This window comes from Vipera ursinii (genome assembly GCF_947247035.1).
Source record: "Vipera ursinii genome assembly, chromosome: Z".
Classification (NCBI taxonomy): Eukaryota; Metazoa; Chordata; class Lepidosauria; order Squamata; family Viperidae; genus Vipera; species Vipera ursinii.
In genome coordinates, this window is record NC_139517.1 from 123412849 (window position 1) to 123436401 (window position 23553).

At 39.9% G+C, this 23553-nt stretch overlaps 1 protein-coding gene across 1 annotated transcript in view; it reads right to left on the reverse strand.

The window, feature by feature from the left end:
• Positions 1-23553, reverse strand: part of LOC310648908 (sodium channel protein type 5 subunit alpha-like) — a gene marked incomplete at its 3' end in the record, with an annotated part of 422981 nt that overhangs the window by 81494 nt on the left and 317934 nt on the right. The window contains 1 exon segment of the mRNA XM_083377037.1: positions 632-755. Within this exon segment, the coding sequence (XP_083233163.1) occupies positions 632-755 (124 nt within the window).

The following is a 23553-nucleotide window of genomic DNA, read 5'->3' on the forward strand; positions in this document are numbered from 1 at the left end:
ACTATTAGGTACACTTACTGCCTTATTTAGCAGCAGAATAATAAAGGTGAAATAAAAATAAGGGTCATTCTATCCCTCATTCATGCATGTGACAGTTATTCTTGTCTAGGAAATGTGAGAGAGATAGCTGCACACCTGCCAGTGTATAAAGAAAGATGGTGTCACTGAACTATGGTCTAGGACAGGGGTAGGCAGCCTTGGCTCTTTTATGACTGGTGGACTTCAACTCCCAGAATTCCTGAGCCAGCATGGCTCAGCTTGGAAACCTCTCCCTTTCCCCTCAGCATGGCTGGCTCAGCAATTCTGGGAGTTGAAGTCCACCAGTCATAAAAGAGCCAAGGTTGCCTACCCCTGGATTAGAGTTATTTTTTTCCTGAATTACCTCAACAGGCCCAGTGAAAATGAGCAGGGTTTCTTTGCTGGGGCTCAGATAATTGGTTAGAATTGTATTATAGCAATGCAAAGAGAAAGTCGCTAAATCAAAGGTCAATTTTTTGGGCTAGTCTTTAACCTGCCAAACACAGCAATTGCCTCCTTTCAAAGGTTGTAATTCCCCAGCTACACAGCCTTATCCAAGCTGTCTTTGGGCTGCTGAATTGTTCTAGCCAAGAGAAAAGCAGGTCATCCTTACATCCTGGGAGGCAATCTTCAGGATCCAGCAGTTCTTCTGCCAGTTCGGGCATCTGTTCCAGAAGCTCTGACGGAATTGCCAAATCCACTGTACTTCCTTCTGACAGGCTGATTTCATCAAATTTCTAAGGAAGAAAGGAGAGCAAAGATTTCATCACCCAGTCTTATGGAAGTGGCTGTGTGTGTGTGTTGTTGTTGTTTTTTTAAAGGCAAATCCCTGCCTCTGTTGTATGATTCAGTCATCTCTGAGAAGGATAAAAACATAGAACACAGAATAATAGAGTTGGAAGGGATCTTGGAGGTTTTCTATTCCAACCCATGTTCGAAGAAGAATAACTTATACCATTTCAGACAAACAGCTGTCCAGTCTCTTTTTGAAAGTGATGGAGCACCCATCTGAAGTCAAGCTGTTCCACTGGTTGGTTGGAAAGAAATTCACATGCCTATTATGTAGAAAAGGTGGCACATGCAAACACATCAACCAAAAGCAAAATTATAGAGAAAGGCAACTTAATAGAAGTATTTTAAAACTACAGTGCTCAACTGTATCCGGCATGCTATTTAACAATCATCAGAAGCCGCTGGGAAAGTTCATTTGTCAGACACGAGGTGTTTTCCTGGTGAAGACAAGATGGCCGTGTGTTGCTAAAGTTATTTCACAGAGACAACAGTTGACAACCACAAGGGGATTGCAAGGTAAAACCCCATGTACATTTATTATTATTTTATTACTTTATTTGTATCCTGCCTTTATTATTTTTTTTCAAATAACTCAAGGCAGTCAAGGTGTTAGTAATGACCTACAAAGCCCTACATGGCATGGGTCCGGAGTACCTTGGGGAGCACCTGCGGCCGGCGTCAACTTCCCTCCGCCCAGTGCACTCCCACAGAGAGGGCCTTCTCAGGGTGCCACCGGTCAAAGAATGCCGACTGGTGGCCCCCAGGGGGAGGGCGTTCTCTGTGGACGCACCGGATTTATGGAACCATCTTCCGGTCGAGCTCCGGATGGCGCCCGACCTGCGCTCCTTCCGGTGCGATCTTAAAACCCATCTCTTTAAACAAGCTGGCCTGGCCTGATGGGACGGGGTGGGATTTTTATAAATGAACTTCAATTTTAATCTGTATTAATTTATTATGGGCATGGTTTAATCACATTTTAATATTTTTTAATTTTTGTATCTAGTTTTTATGTATTGCCCTGTTCACCGCCCTGAGTCCTCCGGGAGAAGGGCGGTATATAAATTAAATAAATAAATAAATAAATAAATAAATAAATAAATAAATAAATAAATAAATAAATAAATAAATAAATAAATAAATATATGCAAGACACCTTCCTCCTATTTTCCTCATAATGACAGTCTTGTAAAGTGGGTTGGGATGAGAAAAGAGTGACTGGCCCAAAGTCACCCAGCTGGCTTTCACACCTAAGGCAGACTAGAATTCACCAACTCCCAGTGATTGGTCCAAAATCATCTAGCTGGCTCTCCTCCCTGCCTCCTATTTCTGATCTGGTGCTTTAAACACTAGGCCAGTGGTTTAATTAAATATGCCACTATTCCAGTGAAATTTATCACCCTCTCATTTAAAATTGCTACCTACCACTGAGGCGGTAGGTAGAATATCCTGCTATTAAAAACGTAAGATCCTAACTTTTGAAACCACCCCATGTTTTGAAAAAGACAGACACATCAGCTGAGTTCACAAAATAAACTAGGCTAAAGTAGAATTGGATGGCTGTGATTTAGCAAGTTGCAGGAAACCAGACTTTGCCTTAATATGCTTTGTAAATCAGATCGTCACGTTATGTCATAATAATATAACTGATATGTCTGGTCTCAAGAGTGCCATGTGAACGCAGCAACTGTTTGCATGTTTATGTTTCCGTGTGTTGTCCCCGGGACTGTCAAAAAATCGAGACAGAGTTGTAACTGTATGACTGAACCTCAACCTTTTTTGGGTGTACTGTGACACCAATAAAAAGGGACAGGGCTTCAATCATGGTTGCAACCTCTGTTTTCACCATTTTGATATCCCCCGTTCTCAGATGTTACTGGTTGGGCCTATTGCTTCATTTTTCTACTTTGGTTGCAACAAAAAGTATGTATACAATTAGCTTGGAGTAAACCCACTGAAAGCAACTTTAATTAAATTCTGAATATAAGGTTACACAGTTAAGAATTTTATGTGATGAGTTCAGGAATGTGATATTTGGGGGAAATGATTACAGATAGTCCTTGACTTACAACCACAATTGAACCCAAATTTTCCGTTGCTAAGCAATGCATTTGTTAACTAGGTTCTCCTCTATTTTACGACCTTGTTGAACCTAAGTTAGTAATATAGTGGTTAAATGAATCTGGCTTCTCCACTGCTGTTCAGAAGGTTGCACAAGGTAATCACATGATCCTAGGACAGTGCAACCATCATAAATATATGCCCGTTCCAACTGTCTGAATTTTGATCACATGACCATGGGATGCTACAACAATCGTGAGTGTGAAAAATGGTCATAAGTCACTATTTTCAATGCCATTGTAACTTTGAATGATCACTAAATAAATGGTTGTAAATCAAGGACTACCTGTATTTAGCTCCATGTGCTGATGCAAATATCTAGAAGTTGCTGGTAGTTTTATAGTCTCCTAACCCTCTCATAGAGCAAATTCCTGCATTAATAAACTTTTACTTTCAGAAAAGGAGTTTGGAAGTAATTTCTTTAAAGCATCAGGATCTCTTATCCTCAAAGCAGGTACCTAAGTGGGACAAAGAACAAAATTCAAAGGTCCCCAATGTCTCTAGTGATTCCTGGCATTGATTCTGAAAAAAAGTAGTAAGCAGAGATCCCAAAGAGAAAGAAAGAACAGATTAAATCGGGTAAACAGAGAATAAACAGAGTCTGCAGCAAGAATTATTAGGCAGTGACAAAAGGAAAGATTATAATATTCGTGGAGCTCAACAGCACAACCACAGGGGGATAGATGAGAAACTCAAACAAAGAAACACAATTAAAAACAATGCACAGTAAGAGATGAGAGCTCTTTCAAAGTATAAGAATGTGTCCACAGCTGGCTGAGGGGGTGGGGCAGAAGAGATGGAAGATTTTGTGGGATCAGCTGAAAGCTGTGCCATCCTCATCATAACTTAAAAATTAAGGAGGACAGCAGCCATTCCAATCTGTAGAATTTTTTGTTATTGTTATTTATTTTATTTATTTATATTCCGCCTTTTAGAGGATGCACAATGGCTCATCAGTTAAAGAGGCTGAGCTTGTCAGGTGGAAAGCTGACAACCCAGGTTCAAGACCTTGGTATTGCAAGATGGGATGAGCTCTTGCCTTGCCTCTCAGCTCCTGCCCACCTAGCAATTGGAAAGCATGCAAATGCAAGCAGGTAAATAAGTACCACTTTGGTATGGAGGCAACAGCATTCCAGGCGCCTCGACAAGCAGTCATGCTGGTCACATGACCGGGGAAGCGTCTTCGGACAATGCTGACTCCCTCGGGTAGGAATAGAGATGAGCACCGCCCCATAACTGAACTGGAGAAAACTTTTCCTGTAACCTTTTTTAAATCCTGCCTTTATTTTTAAAAACAACAATGGCAAACATATACTATACTTCTTCCTCCTCCTATTTTCCTCACAACAACCCTCTGAGGTGAGTTGGGCTGAGAGAAAGTGACTAGCACAATGTCCCACAGCTGGCTTTCCTGCCTAAGGCAGGAGTAGAATTCACAATCTCCTGATGACTGGCCCCAAGTTACCTAGTTGGCTTTCAAGCTTAAGGCAGGACTAGAACTCACAGCCTCCTCTTGATTGGCCCAAAGTCATCCAGGCAGCTTTCGTGCCTATAGCAGGACTAGAACTCACAGTCTCCTGGTTTCCAGCATGGTTTGTCTCAACCACTATATTTAACTGTTCCTCTTTTTAAAAAAAAGATGACCCAGACACACCAAAAACAAATCCCTGGTCCTTTTATTGGGCTGGAGGGAGAGAGGTTAAAAGGAAATATCCACGTCACATTTGATCAGTAGCCTAAGAAAAAGCCAACCTGTTTCTAGTTTTTGCTGCGCTTGGCTAATAAGTACTTGGCTAATGGATAACTAATGGAAAAAGCACTCAAGACATTTTTTTTCTCCAAAGGGGAAGATGGCTTTAAAATGACTCCACTCCTTTCATCACCGTTTTTGACAAACGGCTCTCTCACTCACTATTCCTTTGATATACCAGAACTGTCACATTTCTGACTCAACACGCAAAAATTCCAGACTCCTTGCACAAAAAATCTGGTTTTTGTTTGAAATGAGTAAGTAGAGTACACAAAATCAGACAGGAATTAGTAAATAAGATAAGCAATACAAGTGGTCATCGACTTATTACTATTTGTTTAGTGACTGTTCAAAGTTACTATGGCACTGAAAGTGATTACACCATTTTTTTTAATACTTGCAACTGGTGCACCATCCCTGTAGCCATGTGATCTAAACTAAGGTGTTTGGTAACTGGCATGTATTTACGACAGTTGCACTCTTATGTGACCACCATTTGTAACCTTCCCAGCCAGCTTCTGAAAATCAAAGTCAATGCAGGAAGCCAGATTCACTTAATGGCCATCTAATGGCCATTTAATAACTGCAGTGATTTGCTTAACAACTGTGGCAAAAAGGTTGTAAAATAAGGTCAACTCATTTAACACTGTCTTGATTAGCAATGGAAGTATTCTCATAAGTCAAGGACTATCTGTAATGGACTTTGAAGTGGTATACTTTCTTCTTGCCCAGAATTATTTTCTGTGTTGTGTGTGTGTGTGGGTATTCAGAGGAATTGGGAAAATTTCAGGAGTAAGAAATTTGACTGGATTCTAACAATACAGGTAATCCTTGACTTATGACCACAACTGAACACCAAATTTATGTTGCTAAATGAGACATTTGTTAAGCGAATTTTGTCCCATCTTACAACCTTCCTTGCCACAGCTGTTAATCACTACAGTTGTTAAGTCAGTACTACAGTTGTTAAGCGAATCCGGCTTTCTCATTGACTTTGCTTGCCAGAAGGTTGTAAAAGGTGATCACGTGATCCCAAGACACTGCAGTTGTCATACAGTACATAAGAGTCAGTTGCCATGAATTTTTATCATGTGCTACAACGGTTGTAAGTGTGAAAAATAGTAATAAGTCATTTTTAGTGCCACTGTAATTTTGAATAGTCACTTAATGAACTGTTGTATTGTATTATAATATTTTTTATTTTATCTTTGTCAGTCATCTATTTACCAGCAACCAGCTGCTGCTTTTTCTACTGGGGACAGAACAGAATAAGAGATTTGGAAGGACTTTGAAGGTCTTCTAGTCCAATCAAGCAGGAAACCCTACACCATTCCAGACAAGTGACTGTCTAGTGATGAAGCACCCACAACATCTGAAGGCAAGCTGTTCCACTGGTTAATATTCCCCACTGTTAGGAAGTTTCTCCTTAATTCCAGGTTAATTCTCTCTTGATTAGATTCCATCCATCGTTCCTTGTCTTGGCTTCTGGTGCTTTGGAAAATAGGTTGACCTCCTTTTTTCCAAAGCACCAGAAGTCAAGACAAAAAAATAATGTCTTTCTTCCCTGTGTTGCCTGCACTTTACTATACTTATTCATGCTCTGGTACTACATTGTCCACCTTGGTCTCAAGCCTTCAACTTCTTCTCAACTCATGAACGAAAGTGCCTGAGTTTTGAATCACTCTATTAAAGTACTGCTCTTCCCTTTAAGCAGGCCTCTGTCCAACTCAAGGTCAGCTATGCAACATCTGGAATGCTTTTGGGTTGCCCAACTGTTAATGTGCAGGCCCAAGCAAGATAGACGAAAGCAGGATTTATCTTCTACAGCAGTATTTACAAGTTGATATGTGATCAAGATGATACAACATGCCTCATAATGTCACAACAGAGGTACAGCTTAATGTGTGCAGTATTGTGACACAGAGAAGAAAGGGTAGAATTTGTACTGCAGCAACCCAATACATATATTAGGCATTGCCATGGGAAATTTAAAACTTGTGGACTTCAGCTGCCAGAATACTCCAGCCAGCTATGCCTTGTTAAAGTCCACAAGTCTTTGAAACTTGGTCTCTCTCTAGACCCAATATTTCCAGGTCTCTCTGGAGATATTTCTCTTTTGCTAGCTTATGGGGTATAATGTACGGAAAGAAGGGTTAAAAAATGAGCTTAGAGAACCAATATGATCCTGGTGGATTTTTTTTCTGTGGTACTGGACAGTGATATGCTGAAAAGAAGCAACATCAGCAGAATCAGAGCAGAAAACCTACTACAATGACTGGCACACTCACAAACAGGAGCAACGCTGCTGGGCACTGATAGGAAACAGGATAGGAATTGGCAACAGGGACAATAATTTCATGCTTGATGTGTTCCAACTCTAGGATGGGTGGACAACATTTTAAATCAATAATGGGGAATACTCCTAGGAGTAATGAAAATACTCCCCTACTATAAATTTAGCAAAATTCACAATTTTGCAAAATTCACAGTTGGGAAGTATTTCCATTAAGCTGCACAATTTAAATGTCACAAAGAGGGTGCAGGCTTTCAAAGTAAGTAAGGTCTCCAGAAATTACTGACTGACTGACTAATTCATCAGACAAGAATCCATAAAAAGAAAGTATGAGAAACAAGGAAGAAACCCTAATGTTTTTCATCAGCATACATGAAAATATAAGGGGGATGTTGGATGCATTTTTTATTAAGTTGGTGTCGCAGGTTTCATGTTCCTTTGCTGAGAAGCAAAGGAAACAGGATTCCCTGAATTTTAGGTGAATTTTTTGGTTCCTGAACGGTTTGAGCATCAATTACACCCACCACTACTCTTCGTAGGAGGAGAGCTTTGTTACTCTGTGGTAGCAAAAAATCAGGAGTTTATTAGCACCTTTTTCAACTAACACCTTTTACTAAGAGGCAGAGGCTTTTGTGAAAAAAGTGATATCAGACTCCGGGCTTGTTTTTTTTTTTAACCAGCCACTAGCAAAGGCATCCAGTTTGAAAGCTTTATTTTGAGATCTACAAAACTCAAAAGATCTGCTTTTATTTTACAAATTAATTTTCTTCTTCCCCATTCCTTCATTTTTTGCAATAAGCTCCCAAGTGGAGAGTTCTGGAAAATTCAAACACTTGGCAGGCTCTTTTGAACTGCACTAGCTGAGCCCAAAATAATAAAGATGCAAGTAGTCCTTGACTTACAACCACAACCGAGCCAAAAATTGCCATTGTTGAGCAAGACAGTTGCTAAGTGAGTTGTGCCCCATTTAACAACATATTTTACCACAGTTGTTAAGGGAAAACTGCAGCTGTTTACTATGTTACTAGCATGGTTGTTAAGTGAATCTGACTTCCCCAATTGATTTCGCTTGTCAGGGTTGCAAAAGGGGATCACGTGACCCCAGGATACTGCAACTATCATAAATATGAAACAACTGAGTCACTTTTTTCAGTGCTCTTATAAATTCAGATGGTCACTAAAATGATTATAGGTTATAACAACTACCAATATTAGTCCTCAATTCATAACCATTTGTTTAGTGACCACTGGAAAAAGTGACTCAAAATTGCAGACTTTTGTGTGTGTATCAATACAATTCTCTTGCTTTCCACCTCACTAAATGGTGCATTGTTTTATGCTGGACATATATATTGATTACATGTTTAAATAAAATAGGGACGCGGTGGCTCAGTGGGTTGGGACGCTGAGCTTGTCGATCAGAAGGTCGGCAGTTTGGCGGGTCGAATCCCGAGTGCCGCGTAACAGAGTGAGCGCCTGTTACTCGTCCCAGCTTCTGCCAACCTAGCAGTTCGAAAGCACGTAAAAATGCAAGTAGAAAAATAGGGACCACTCCGGTGGGAAGGTAACAGTGTTCCGTGCGCCTTTGGCGTCTAGTCATGCCGGCCACATGACCACGGAGACGTCCACGGACAAGCGCTGGCTCTTCAGCTTTGAAACGGAGATGAGCAGCGGCCCCTAGAGTTGGAAACGACTAGCATGCATGTGCGGGGGAACCTTTACCTTTTACCTTTACAGATAAATAAAATGAATGAATGAATAAAATTATTGGTTAGACAGGGCTCTTAGGAAGGGTTCTCCCTTCTCCGCTTCCATTGCTTTTGAATGCAGCTGAATGTGGACTTTCAACACAGCTCTGAGATGTTTTTTGAGATAATTCCCAGACTTAGACTTCATCCCATGAGATCTTGCGAAGTACAGGACCAAGACTTCAAAAATAGCAACCTTCCTGCAAGGCTCTCTTGTGTTGGCTCTTAGGCCGCCTCGTCTGAACCTCTGCAGCATTTCATGGCAAGAAGCCATGTTCTCTGATTTCTTTGATTATGTTCTCAGTGACGATTATATTTCTTTTTGGGGCATAAAAATATTTCCCCCTCCCTCCCACATGCCATCACTCTGCTAAACAACTAATTCCCACAACACTGTCTTATGCCCAGGATATCAAACCATGTAGTAGGACTGTGTCACTGTTATCCTTCTCACCTTTCCTTATTACCAATTCCTTTAGCATCTTATGACTATCACTTTGCTGTTTTTTTCTTATGATTCTTGTTGATTGCTTTTATTTATATCTTATGACTATCACTGAGTGTCGTATCTTATAATTTATGATGATTGTATTTTATGATCATGATCATGATTATCCCTTGTTGCTTGCATGTACACTGAGAACTTCTGCACTGGAGACAAATTCTTTGTGTGTCCAATCACATTTGGCCAAATAAAGCTATTCTAGAGTTGGAAACGACTAGCACACATGTGCGGGAGAAACTTTACCTCTATTCTATTCTATTCTATTCTATTCTATTCTATTCTATTCTATTCTATTCTATTCTATTCTATTCTATTCTATTCTATTCTATTCTATTCTATTCTATTCTATTCTATTCTATTCTATTCTATTCTATTCTATTCCATTCCATTCCATTCCATTCTCTATTCTATTCTATTCTATTCTATTCTATTCTATTCTATTCTATTCTATTCTATTCCATTCCATTCCACTCCATATTTTCTATTCTATTCTATTCCATTCCATTCCATTCCATTCCATTCTCTATTCTATTCTATTCTATTCTATTCTATTCTATTCTATTCTATTCTATTCTATTCTATTCTATTCTATTCTATTCCATTCCATTCCATATTCTATTCTATTCTATTCTATTCTATTCTATTCTATTCTATTCTATTCTATTCTATTCTATTCTATTCTATTCTATTCTATTCTATTCTATTCTATTCTATTCCATTCCATTCCATATTCTATTCTATTCTATTCTATTCTATTCTATTCTATTCTATTCTATTCTATTCTATTCTATTCTATTCTATTCCATTCCATTCCATTCCATATTCTATTCTATTCTATTCTATTCTATTCTATTCTATTCTATTCTATTCTATTCTATTCTATTCTATTCTATTCTATTCTATTCTATTCCATTCCATTCCATATTCTATTCTATTCTATTCTATTCTATTCTATTCTATTCTATTCTATTCTATTCTATTCTATTCTATTCTATTCTATTCTATTCTATTCCATTCCATTCCATTCCATTCCATTCCACTCCATATTTTCTATTCTATTCTATTCTATTCCATTCCATTCCATTCCATTCCATTCCATTCTCTATTCTATTCTATTCTATTCTATTCTATTCTATTCTATTCTATTCTATTCCATTCCATTCCATATTCTATTCTATTCTATTCTATTCTATTCTATTCTATTCTATTCTATTCTATTCTATTCTATTCTATTCTATTCTATTCTATTCTATTCTATTCTATTCTATTCTATTCTATTCTATTCCATTCCATTCCATATTCTATTCTATTCTATTCTATTCTATTCTATTCTATTCTATTCTATTCTATTCTATTCTATTCTATTCCATTCCATTCCATATTCTATTCTATTCTATTCTATTCTATTCTATTCTATTCTATTCTATTCTATTCTATTCTATTCTATTCTATTCTATTCTATTCTATTCTATTCCATTCCATTCCATATTCTATTCTATTCTATTCTATTCTATTCTATTCTATTCTATTCTATTCTATTCTATTCTATTCTATTCTATTCTATTCTATTCTATTCTATTCCATTCCATTCCATTCCATTCCATTCCACTCCATATTTTCTATTCTATTCTATTCTATTCCATTCCATTCCATTCCATTCCATTCACATGCATATTATGGCATGCAACCCAACCGCCCCTAGCGGGTTTTACTTCATGCATTTTCATGCGTGGCTAGCCAATGGCATGCAAAAAGCAGAAAGCGCCTGGCATCACCATTACCTCTTGTTGGTCTGCTGGTGGAAGAACCAGCTCTGATTTTGACACCTTGTCCATCTGCAACTCACTTAACTCTTCACAAAACTCAGAAGTCTGGCTTTCGATGGCTGTGCTTGTGTAGCGTTGCTCCTTCAGCTGCTTGTCCTGGCAGAAAAAATCCTAAATGTATTTATTTCCCCTATTTTCTTTTGCAGCACGATAGTTGTGGGTTTTTTTTAACTGGAGTGTGCTCCCAGTCCATTGAGAAAAAAACAACAACAAACATCCTCCAATATATTCACCGAAACTCACACTTTAAGGAAATCACAGAAAGGGAAGAAACAATAAAAGGTAGTCCAAAATTTACGACCAAAAGTAACCCCCAAATTTCTGTCACTAAGCAAGACAGTGGTTAAGTGAGTTTTGCCCCATTTTACGATCTTTCTTGCCACTGCAAGTGAATCACTGCAGTGGTTAAATTAGTGACACGGTTGTTAAGTGAATCTGGCTTCCCACTGACTTTGCTTTTCCAATATTCGCAAAAGGTGATCACATGACCTTGGGACATTGTAACCATCATAAATATGAGTCATTTGCCAGATCACATGACCATGAGGATGCTGCAATGATCGTAAGTATGAAAAACAATCATAAGTCATGTTTTTAGGATTGGTTGAAAACCAATACAACTTCTATGTCAAATTACGGTTCTCTTATTACAAGAAATATTCCATGGTTTACAAGGTTCATCAAGAGGGTCATAAGGAAAAACTCACTTACTAAATTATATCTTCATCTCTTCATAGTTCATTCCTCTTTCTTTGTGGGAAATGCTTGATAAATATGTTGCTCATACTTTGAAAGTAGGGAAGTCACTACCTACTGTTCTGAATCACACAGTAGTCATTTTTTTTGCAGATCTGACTTGATAGTACAGTTCCCTCTCAGTAGGAAACGGAACAAAGAAACAAAAAGGTCTGATTTCAAACTGAACAGTAAAGATTTATCAGAAGGTTGGCAGTTTGGTGGGTCGAATCCCGAGTGCCGCGTAACAGAGTGAGCGCCTGTTACTCGTCCCAGCTTCTGCCAACCTAGCAGTTTGAAAGCACGTAAAAATGCAAGTAGAAAAATAGGGACCACTACGGTGGGAAGGTAACAGCGTTCCGTGCGCCTTTGGCGTTTAGTCATGCCGGCCACATGACCACGGAGACGTCCTCGGACAAGCGCTGGCTCTTCGGCTTTGAAATGGAGATGAGCACCGGCCCCTAGAGTCGGAAACGACTAGCACGCATGTGCGGGGGAACCTTTACCTTTATATATATATATATATATATATATATATATATCTTCGGTCATTCGGGTTTTTCCCCGTGTAGAACTAAAGGTGTAGTTCTACGCGGGGAAAAAACCCGAATGACCGAAGACCCACATATAAACACCCGCGAAAACCTCAGAAAACATATATATATACATATATTTATACATACATATATATATATATATATATATATATATATATATATATATATATATTATATATATATATATACACTCGTGCAAGTGTTTCAGTCTATCTAGCTCCCATTAACCACCCCTATTGAAAAGCTGCTTTGATTTCACAGTAAATTAATTTAAAATTAAATACTGACTTCCTGCTGCAGAGGACATGATGCCCCACATATATTTTAATTTATAATAAATTTCATTTTTCATGCTTGTAGCTGTACCCTTGCTTAAGAAAATGTTCCATCTAATTGTAGCCTATGATTTTAAATCAATTCTCTGCAGGCCGATGGATCAATTTATAGTTAGGAGAGTTAATTTGTGGTCACCACTGGAAACAAACTACAATGTGCAAAGGAACAAAACATATGTAATTCAGTGTGAGAAATCTGTCCTTTCATTTTTTTTCTCTCTTCTCTTCTCCTTACTTCTTGGGCAGTTTGGAATTCCTTCCTGTTCAACCCAAATTATAATCATAATGCGAATCATTTCCTTCATTCATATTTTTACATTAATTGGTTTATTACTTGAAATATTGCGTAGGCAGTCCTCGACTTACAACCACAATTGAGCCCTAAATTTCCATTGCTAAGTGAGACAGTTGTTAAGTGAGTTTTCCACATTTTACGACCTTTCTTATTTTATTTATTTATTTATTTTATTTTATTTTTATACCGCCCTTCTCCTGAAGGACTCAGGGCAGTGTACAGGGCAATACAATAAAATACAATATATAAAAATTAAAAGAAATATTAAATACAACAGCCCAATTCAATAGATTAATACAAAACATTAAAATACCCCTAAACCCATCAGACCAGGCCGGCTTGTTCAAATAAATATGTTTTTAGGTCACGTCGGTAGGAGTGAAGGACTCAGAGCGGTGAACATAATAATAATAATAATAATAACAATAACAATAATAATAATAACAATAATAATAATAATAATAATAATAATAATAATAATAATAATAATAATAATAATAATAATAATAATAATAATTTAATTTGTATAACGCCCTTCTCCCGAAGGACTCAGGGCGGTGAACAGGGCAATACATAATAAAAAACAGGATACAAAAATTAAAAAGTAATTAAACAACTATGCCCGTAATAATTAGTACATATTAAAAATTAAAACTAATTTATAAAAAACCCAACCCCATCCCATCAGACCGGGCCAGCTTGTTCAAAAAAGAAGGTTTTGAGATTGCGTCGGAAGGAGCGAAGGTCGGGGGCCGTCCGGAGCTCAACTGGCAAGCGGTTCCACAGGTCTGGCGCGCCCACAGAGAACGCCCTCCCCCTGGGGGCAGCCAGTCGACACTCTTTGACCGACGGCACCCTGAGGAGGCCCTCTCTGTGGGAGCGCACTGGACGAAGGGAGCTTGAGGCTTGCAGCAGGTGTTCCCTCAAATATCCCGGACCCAAGCCATTTAGGTCTTTATAGGTCGCAACCAGCACCTTGAATCTTACCCGGAGGACAACCGGAAGCCAATGCAGCTCACGTAGTAGAGGTGTTACATGGGAGTATCGGGAAGCCTTTCTTGCTGCAGTTATTAAGTGAATCACAGCAGTTATTAACTTAGTGACCCAGTTGCTAAGTGAATCGGGCTTCCCCACTGACTTTGTTTGTCAGAAGGTCGCAAAAGGTGATCACGTGACCGTAGGACATTGCAACCATCATAAATATGAGTCAGTTGCCAATCATTTGAATTTTGATCATGTGACCAAGGGGATGCTGAAATGGTCATAAGTGTGGAAAATGGTGCCATTGAATAGTCACTAAATGAACTGTTGTAACTCGAGGACTACCTATAAAACGAAGCAGCCTGTCTTGAATCTTACAGTCGTACTGTAAGGAAAGTGGTAAGGAACAACAAGATAAGCTGAAAAGTCTTGGTTGGGAGCAAAATGGTCTTCCTCAAAATCTGTTCTGTTTTTCAGATAGTTAATTTTAGATCCTGTCTGAAGCTACATCTTGAGTGGAGGAGGCAAAAGAGAGAGAGAGAGAATTTAGAATGCCTCCTCCTTAAATTAAATTAAACAATTTAATTTAAAAAAGATTTCTGCAAAATGAGGAATATCCTGCATGGAAAGTGGGGCCGTGGAAAATAGGAAAGAAATTTGCAAAACATTGGGCTATGTTAATTGAAATAATTAATTTTAAATAAACGTCTGTACGGTTAAAGTCTCCCTTGAGTTGAATTCAGTACCTGGGTATTTTATACAGTAGTCCTCGGCTTACAATAGAATAAGTTCGTCTTACAAGAGTTCGTTTAATGACAGTTCGAAGTTACAACAGCACCGAAAAACTCTGTTATGACCATTTTTGACACTTATAACCATTGTACCATCCCCATGGTCACGTGATCAAAATTCAGACATGTGGCTGGTTCATATTTATGACATTTACATTGTCCCGGGGTTACATGACCACTTTTTGGGATCTTCTGATGAGCAAAGTCAATAGGGAAGCCAGATTCACTTAACAACCATGTTATTTAACAACTGTGGCAAGAAAGGTCATAAAACGGGGCAAAACTAACCTAACAACTGTCTCACTTAGCCATTAAAATTTTAGGCTCAATTTTAGCCGTAAGTTGAGGACTACCGGCAATGTCTTGCCTATAGTCTCTGTTTAGCTTTTCAAGATCGGCTAAGGTCAGTTCATTGCTGTTGCTTATTGAGTCTTTCTTCCTTGGACCAATGTACTTCACAGGGTTGTTTTGGGGGGAAAGTTGGAGGAGGGAGTGTCACGCACACTGCTTTGCCCCCTTGCACAAAGTCAAGATATCTAGCAAATAAATTAGTATTTCCCCCACTTGAAATGAGGCAGCAGAACCTTAATCATGCGAATGAATTCTTCTTGGCATTTCTGCACCTCACTTTTCCACGTTTCATCAGAAAATGTAGGGTAGTCCTTGACTTAAAAGCCCAAATGAGCCCCAATTTTCTCTTTCTTTTGCCCCATTTTATGACACTTCTTTCCACAGCGGTTAAGTGATTCACTGCGGTTGTTAAGTTAGTAACCCGGTCGTTAAGTGAATCTGGATTCCCCATTGACTTTGTTTGTCGGAAGATGGCAAAAGGGGGTCACATGATTCTGGGACATTGCGACCGTCGTAAATATGAACCAGTTGCCGAGCATTTAAATTTTGATCACACATGACCACGGGGATGCTGCAAAGGTCGTAATTGTGAAAAACGGTCATAAGTTCCTTTTTCCAGTGCCATAACTTTGAACAGGTCACTAAATGAACTGTTGCAAATGGAGGTCTTCCTATAAAGGAAACCACCAGTTCAGTGATTTCAGTGGGATCATCTTAATACCCTGGAAGTCCAAGAAGGGAAATCGGGAAGAACATTGTCCACCTTTGCATTAGCATTCTGTGTGAAGAATTCTTTTTTAAAATAAGAATAGAGGTAGTCCTTAACTTACAACGTACTGAAAAAAGTGACTTAATATCGTTTTTCACACTTACGACCCTTGCATGGTCATGTGATTTACATTCAGATGCTTGACGAGTGGTTCATATTTACGAGGGTTGCAGTGCGCCGGGGTCATGTGATCATCTTTTGTGACTGCAGTGATTCAGTTAACAAATGGAGCAAGAAGTTGTAAAATGGGGCAAAAGTAACTTAACAAATTTCTCACTTAGCAACCTGAATTCTGGACTCAATTGTGGTTGCACGTCAAGGACTACCTGTATAAAAAATAATTCAGGAATATGATAGCGCAGGATATTCTTATTTTTAAATTTTGCTAACATCCTTCAGTTCATACAAATTAACTCCCTATGGCTTGCATGACCATTGAGGAGAAAACTAAAACCAAGGAAATCTATCTCTGTCTCTGTGTGTGTGCATTTGTGTGTTTGTGTGTGTCTCTGTGTGTTAAAATTACTTTCCTCTGAGTGCTAAACAATTACTTATTTTTGCTGCAAAATAGCAGTTATTGATAATACAGAACTCCAGTGTAGGAGGCTTATGTAATCTGCCTGAAAGTGTTTGATGCCAAGCACTGGGTTGCCAAGGCAGTATTCATTATAACAATATTTATTGAATCAATGTTTCCCTTAATTTAAAGAATACCAATCATGATGTGAGACAATAATTAGGCAGATACGAAAAGAAGATAGGGTTCGAAGCGAGTAGCTATTTGCCGGTGCATATATAAATATTTATATGTGTGTGTGTGTGTGTGTGTGTGTGTGTGTGTGTGTAAATTACTAACAAAGAATTATGGGAGACTAAGATGCATTTCTGACTCTTTAGTCTTCATCAGTCAGTCATACCCTTCTGAGATTCGAACCTGGGCTGATTGCATATTAGGCAGTATGCATATTAGGCAGTATATGCAATCAGCCCAGGTTCGAATCTCAGAAGGGTATGACTGACTGATGAAGACTAAAGAGTCAGAAATGCATCTTAGTCTCCCTTAATTCTTTGTTAGTAATTTACACAAATATATGAACTGTCCGGTGTGACTACAGCCTGTTCGATGGCCTTTGAGATAAGGCTGAAAACAGGAAATAAAGATTTGCCCCATGTTTGGGCCTAGCAAGGTAATCTAAATAGTTAACTTATACATACATACATACATACATATATATATATATATATATATATATATATATATATATATACCATATATATATATACCATATATATATATACCATATATATATATATATATATATATATATATATATATATATCTATATATATATATATATATATATATATATACCATATATATATACCATATATATATACCATATATATATATATACCATATATATATATATACCATATATATATATATATTATATATATATATATATATATATATATATATATATATATATATATATATATATATATATATATAAAAAATATTCAGAAAAAAGTCCTATTGAATTCATTGGATTTTCCTTTCTTCCAAATTAGTCGTTTAAACTAGGTCACAATGAACTATTTTTTTCCCTTCAATAGCCAAGCTGTAATTGAGCAGCACTATCCTTGCAAAAAGAAAGCTAGTACCTCAGGCAGAGCAGAGAAAACTTCAACATATGGCAGATGGTACTCATTCCTACCACCACAAATGAACCCAAACTTTCCATTGCTAAGTGAGACATTAGTTAAGTGAATTTTGCCCCATTTTATGACCTTTCTTACCACAGTTGTTAACTGAATCACTGCAGCTATTAAGTTAGTAACACGGTTGTTAAGTGAATCTGGCTTCCCCATTGACTTCGCTTGTCCCAAGGTCACAAAAGGGGATCACATGACCCGGAGACACTGCGACTGTCATAAATATGAGCCAGTTGCCAAGTGTCTGAATTTTGATCATGTGACCATGGGGGAAGCTGCAACGGTTGTAAGTCTGAAAAACGTGCATAAGTCACTTTTTTCAACAACTGCAGCGATTCACTTAACAACTGTCTAATTCACCAATTGGGCTCAATTGTGGTCGTAAGTCGAGGACTACCTACATATAGTACTTGAGTATCTGGGTCCATGCAGATGACTAAGATATTATTTGTTTAATCAGTTATAATGTTATAACAGTAAGTTCAGACAGCACATTAAGCCAAGAATAACGGTTTGCAAATTACAAGTTTGAATCCACACAATCCTGCCACGCCAATTGCATTACAGTTTCCCCAATTCTGGCAGATGATTGCTGCCTCTTCTGATGTTCATTAAAGGAGTGGAAGTTGAATAGCAGAATACTGGAGTACAGATCGATGCCAGTGGCGGGATTCAGCCGGTTCGCACCACTTTGGCAGAACCGATAGCTAATTTTTTTGCTGCCCAGGCCCAGAATGGACTTCCGGAAGCGGCATCCAGACAGAGAACTGGCTGTTCACCTATTTGAATCCCACCACTGATTGACGCCCACCAGCACTTTCTTAATCTAGATACATTCAGTTTACAATTAAATGATAATCTTCAGTAGATGGCAAGCTAGGCTTGTTTCATCTGGTGGGGAAAGTAAAAGAAGGCAATGCTTGTTCTTGCACAGAAAGCAATGCGAGAAGGACATGCAGCTAGTCCTCAACTTATAACCATTCATTTAGCGACCTTTCAAAGTTACAACACCACTAAAAAGTGGCTTATGACCGCTTTTCACACTTATGACCATTGCAGTGTCCCCATGGTCACATGATCAAATTTCAGATGCTTGGCAACTGGTCCTGAAAACCAGTGCAGTTTTCCTGTGGTCACATGATCAGCATTTGGGTGCTTAGCAACCGCCCTGCATTTACAATGGTTGCAGCATCTTGGGATCACCATTTGTGGCCTTCCCAGCTGACTTCCAGTAAAGAGAGATTTGCTTAATGACCTCATGACTTACTTAACTGCAAGTGATTTGCTTAACAACTGTGGCAAAAAAGGTTGTAAAATTGGGCACGACACACTGAACAACCACCTTCTTAGCAATGGAAGCTCTGGTCCCATTTGTGGTATATGTCAAGGACGACTTATAAGCAAGGCAAAGAGTTTCCACTGTTTATCTTCTTCCTGTCCTTTTACACATAGGATAACTTTTGAAAATAGATTGCATTTTCATATAAATATATGGTAGATCAGGCATGTCAAACTTGCGATGTCATATGACATCGCGCAATGTATGGCAATGGGGTGGGTGCGGTTTAGGCATGACGCATCCAGCCTGTGGGCCGGCAGTTTGACATGCCTGTGGTGGATGATACAATTTATTCCCTACTAAAGTACTTTAACTCATCCTCTATCAAGGATAAAATCCATAAAAAAACAAACACAAAATTGCATGCAAAAAAAAATCTGTTCTTATCATCGTGGGAAGAAAAAACTCCTTGTCATCCTTCGCCATCCATCTGATCTATCTTTGACCTAGCAGTGAACTTCAGACAATAAAGCCTGTTAAGCCTTCCAGCTAATTCTAGAAGCTAGGCTGGAACTGACTAAGTGCTTCTTTCTACAGAGAATTGGCCAATATTGGCAACTTAATTAAAACTAAGGAAAATCCCCTCAAGATACAGCTGCTCAGAGTTATTGATTGAGACAGGCGGCTATAAAAATTGATTCGATAAGTAAAAGATATGAAAATCCTTCACACTCACAATAGGCTTCCCCAACTCTAAAGCCACCAACCAAGGTCATCACCTTGACTTGCAAAAGGTAAATACTGCAAAGCCTTATAGGGGAAGAAGTCGCATTTCCTGCATATCAGACCCAGGACACTTCACAGGAGGTGGGCTATGTTCATGAGTTCCCTAAAGCAAAATCTCTGCACATGTAACCAACTTTTTCTTTTAATTCATGGTCATCTTCTATTGTTGAATAAACTTCACCCTGCCTCAAGCAATTAGTATCGCCCTTTTGCAAAACCTGGCAATAATAATAATAATAATAATAATAATAATAATAATAATAATAATAATAATAATAACAACAACAACAACAACAACAACAACAATAGTAATAGTAATAATAATAACAACAATAGTAATAGTAATAATAATAAGAAAAAGAAGAAGAAGAAATAGAAGAAGAAGAAGAAGAAGAAGAAGAAGAAGAAGAAGAAGAAGAAGAAGAAGAAGAAGAAGAAGAAGAAGAAGAAGAAGAAGAAGAAGAAGAAGAGGAAGTTGGAAGGGACCTTGGAGGTCATCTAGTCCAACCCCTTGCTCTGGCAGGAAACCCTATACCATTTCAGACAAATGGCTGTCCAGTCTCTTCTTAAAAACTTCCAGTGTTGGAGCATTCACCACTTCTGGAGGCAGGTTGTTCCACTGGTTAATTGTCCTCACTGTCAGGAAATTTCTCCTTAGTTCTAGGTTGCTTCTCTCCTTGACTAGTTTCCATCCGTTGCTTCTTGTCCTGCCTCTGGGCGCTTTGGAAAAGAGATTGACTCCCTCTTCTTTGTGGCAGCCCCTGAGATATTGGAAGACTGCTATCATGTCATCCCCACCCTTCTCTTCGTTAAACTAGACCACAGGTCGGCAACCTGCGGCTCCCAGCCGCCCGGTGCGCGCGCACCTCTTCCAACGGGCAGTGGTGCGCGCGCACCTCTCCAAATGGAGAGTGGCACCGCCCGTTTGGAGAGGTGCACGCGCACCTCCCCGAATGGGCGGAGGTGCGCGCGCACCTCCCCAAACCTTTGGAGAGGTGCGCGCGTACTTCCGCGCGAATGGGCAGCGGTGCCGCTCTTTCAGGAAGCTGCCGCTTTCGGCAGCTTCCTCAAAGAGCGGCGCTGCTGCCCCTTCGCACGGAGGTACGCGCGCACCTCCCCAAAGGTTTGGGGAGGTGCGCGTGCAACTCCGGTCGTTCGGAGAGGTGCGCGCGCACCTCTCGGAATGGGCAGGGGCGCCTCTCTTTTTGAGGAAGCTGAGACGGGCCGTGGCAGCTTCCTCAAAGAGCGGCACCGCTGCCCATTTGCGCGGAGGTACGCGCGCACCTCCGGTCGTTCGGAGAGGTGCGCACGCACCTCTCGGAATGGGCAGGGGCGCCGCTCTTTGAGGAAGCTGCCACGGCCCGTCTGCAAAGCTGCCGAAAGCGGCAGCTTTGCAGACGGGCCGTTGCCGTCGGCCCGTCTGGGCAACCGGGAACCGGTTCCATCTCATTTTTAAAAAAATGGCAGCCGCAACCTTTTTGCGCATGCGCGTGCATGGACACACGCACGCGGCTCCCTCTTTTTTTAATTTGTGATGGAACCGGTTCCCAGTGGCTCTTTTTCTTTTTTAGGTTGCCGACCCCTGAACTAGACATACCCAATTCCAGCAACCGTTCCTTATATGTTTTAGCTTCCAGTCCTCTAATCATCTTTGTTGCTCTTCTCTGCACTCTTTCTAGAGTCTCGACATCTTTTTTACATTGTGGTGACCAAGACTGGATGCAGTATTCCAGGTGTGGTCTTACCAAGGCATTGTTAATGCAACCTAGCACTGTGTTGGCTTTTTTGGCAGCTGCAGCACACGGCTGGCTCATATGGAGCCAGATGTAGGTATAGAATAGGTGGTACCTGGCTGAACAAGAGTAACTGCAAGGAGGATCTCGGAGTCCTAGTGGACAATCATTTAAAGATGAGCCAGCAGTGTGCGGCAGCTGCCAAAAAAAACTAACACAGTCCTTACACTGCATTAACAGAGGGATAGAGTAAAGATCATGTGAAGTGTTAATACCACTTTATAATGTCTTGGTAAGAGCACACTTGGAATACGGCATCCAGCTTTTGTCATCACAGTGTGATGGTGTAAAAAATACGTTGAGACTCTAGAAAGAATGCAGAGAAGAGCAACAAAGATAACTAGGGGACTGGAGACTGAAACACGTGAAGAACTGTTGCAGGAATTGGGGAACTCTAGTCTAGTGAAAGGAAGGACTAGAGCAGTGATGGCAAACCTTTGAGAGACCGAGTGCCCAAACTGCAACCCAAAACCCACTTATGTATCGTCGGGTGCCGGGTGGGCATGGCCCTTTGGGTGGGTGTGGCCAAGGGTGGGCGTGGCCCATTGGGTGGGCGTGGCTGCAGTGGTAAAGGCAGACTGGGTGGGACTAAAAAGGTCTATCAATCAACTCCAATTCTGCGAGAACTTTTTTTATCCCACGAGAAGTTTTTTTTAAAATTCATTCTATGTATATGCCTGCTTGTTAGGGCTTTCATACACCCCCCAAGCGGCATTATTACAAAGTCAGCTTAATTGCCCCCAACAATCTGGGTCCTCATTTTACCTACCTGGGAAGGATGGAAGGCTGAGTCAACCTTGAGCCTGGTGGGATGCGAACCTGCACTAATTGCAGGCAGCTAGTGTTAAGTTGAAATTGATTGATTGATTGAACCTTTTTTTTTGTATACGGCGGTGGAGGCCTAAAGCGAAAAGGTTTTATAAAACCCAGCTGAAGGCCTAGGACTGGAGTGACACTGCGCGTGCCCACAGAGAGGGCTCTGCATGCCACCTGTGGCCCCCGTACCATAGGCTCGCCACCACGGCACTAGAGTGTGACATGAGAGCAGGCTTCTAATATTTGAGGGGCTGCCACAAGGAAGATGGGGTCAAGCTATTCTCCAAAGGACCTGAAAGCAAGAAGAAATGGACAAGAAGAAATGGACAAAAAGCAATTAATGAAGGAGCGAAGCAATCTAGAAAGTTCCTGACAGTCAGAACCATTAATTAATCAGTGGAACAACTTCCCTCCAGAAGTTGTGAGTATTCCAGCACTGGAGGTTTTTAAGAAGAGACTGGGCAACCATTTGTCTGAAATGCTCTATGGTTTCCTGTTTGAGTGGGGGTGGGTGGGGGTGGGGGGGTTGGGCTAGAAGACCTCCAACAACTGTGTTATTCTGTTATTTGAAATTTCTTCCAACATCACAAACACCCTTTGGAGGAAGCAGGACTTTGTTTGGGATTGAAATGAAATCAGCAAAGATGTTAAGTTTGAATTGGGGTAGAAAGCATTAAATAAGTAGGATGACCTAGTTAACAAAGGTTTCTTTCATGGCTCCACATATTATATTATGCTAGTGTTGGGAAGCAGTGGAGAGCTCCTTTGACATATTTTACTAGTTCGTATGAAATGATCTGTCTCATTTCAGGCACCATCTAATTTCCACATTTCTCTGCTATCAACACAAAAAACGCTGTTTTTCAAGATTAGACTAAGATTCCTCAAGTACTGCCTAAACCAGGGGTCTACGCCAGGGCTTTTCAACTTTTTCACCCATTGTACCACATTTAGGATATGGCAACATCTGAGTACTACCAGTCACCTAGCAAAAGGTGTCAGAAACTTGATGACCAAAAAAAAAGGAAAAAAAGGGATGAAGTACAGGTAGTCCTCGACTTACAACAGTTCGCTTAGTGACTGTTCGAAGTTACAATGGCACTGAAAAAAGTACCCCCCAAACCACAGCCGAGCAAGACCCCCTGTCTGCCCGCCTGGGGATGCTCTTCCTCCTGTCCGAGGTTTTCACTGTTGTGTTACTGTTGAGGATTGGCAGTAGGGGTGGGGTGGGGGTGTGTTTGGTTTTTATTCCCTGCCCCTCTGCTGGGTGGTTGCAGCAGGTTTGCTCACTTCACATGA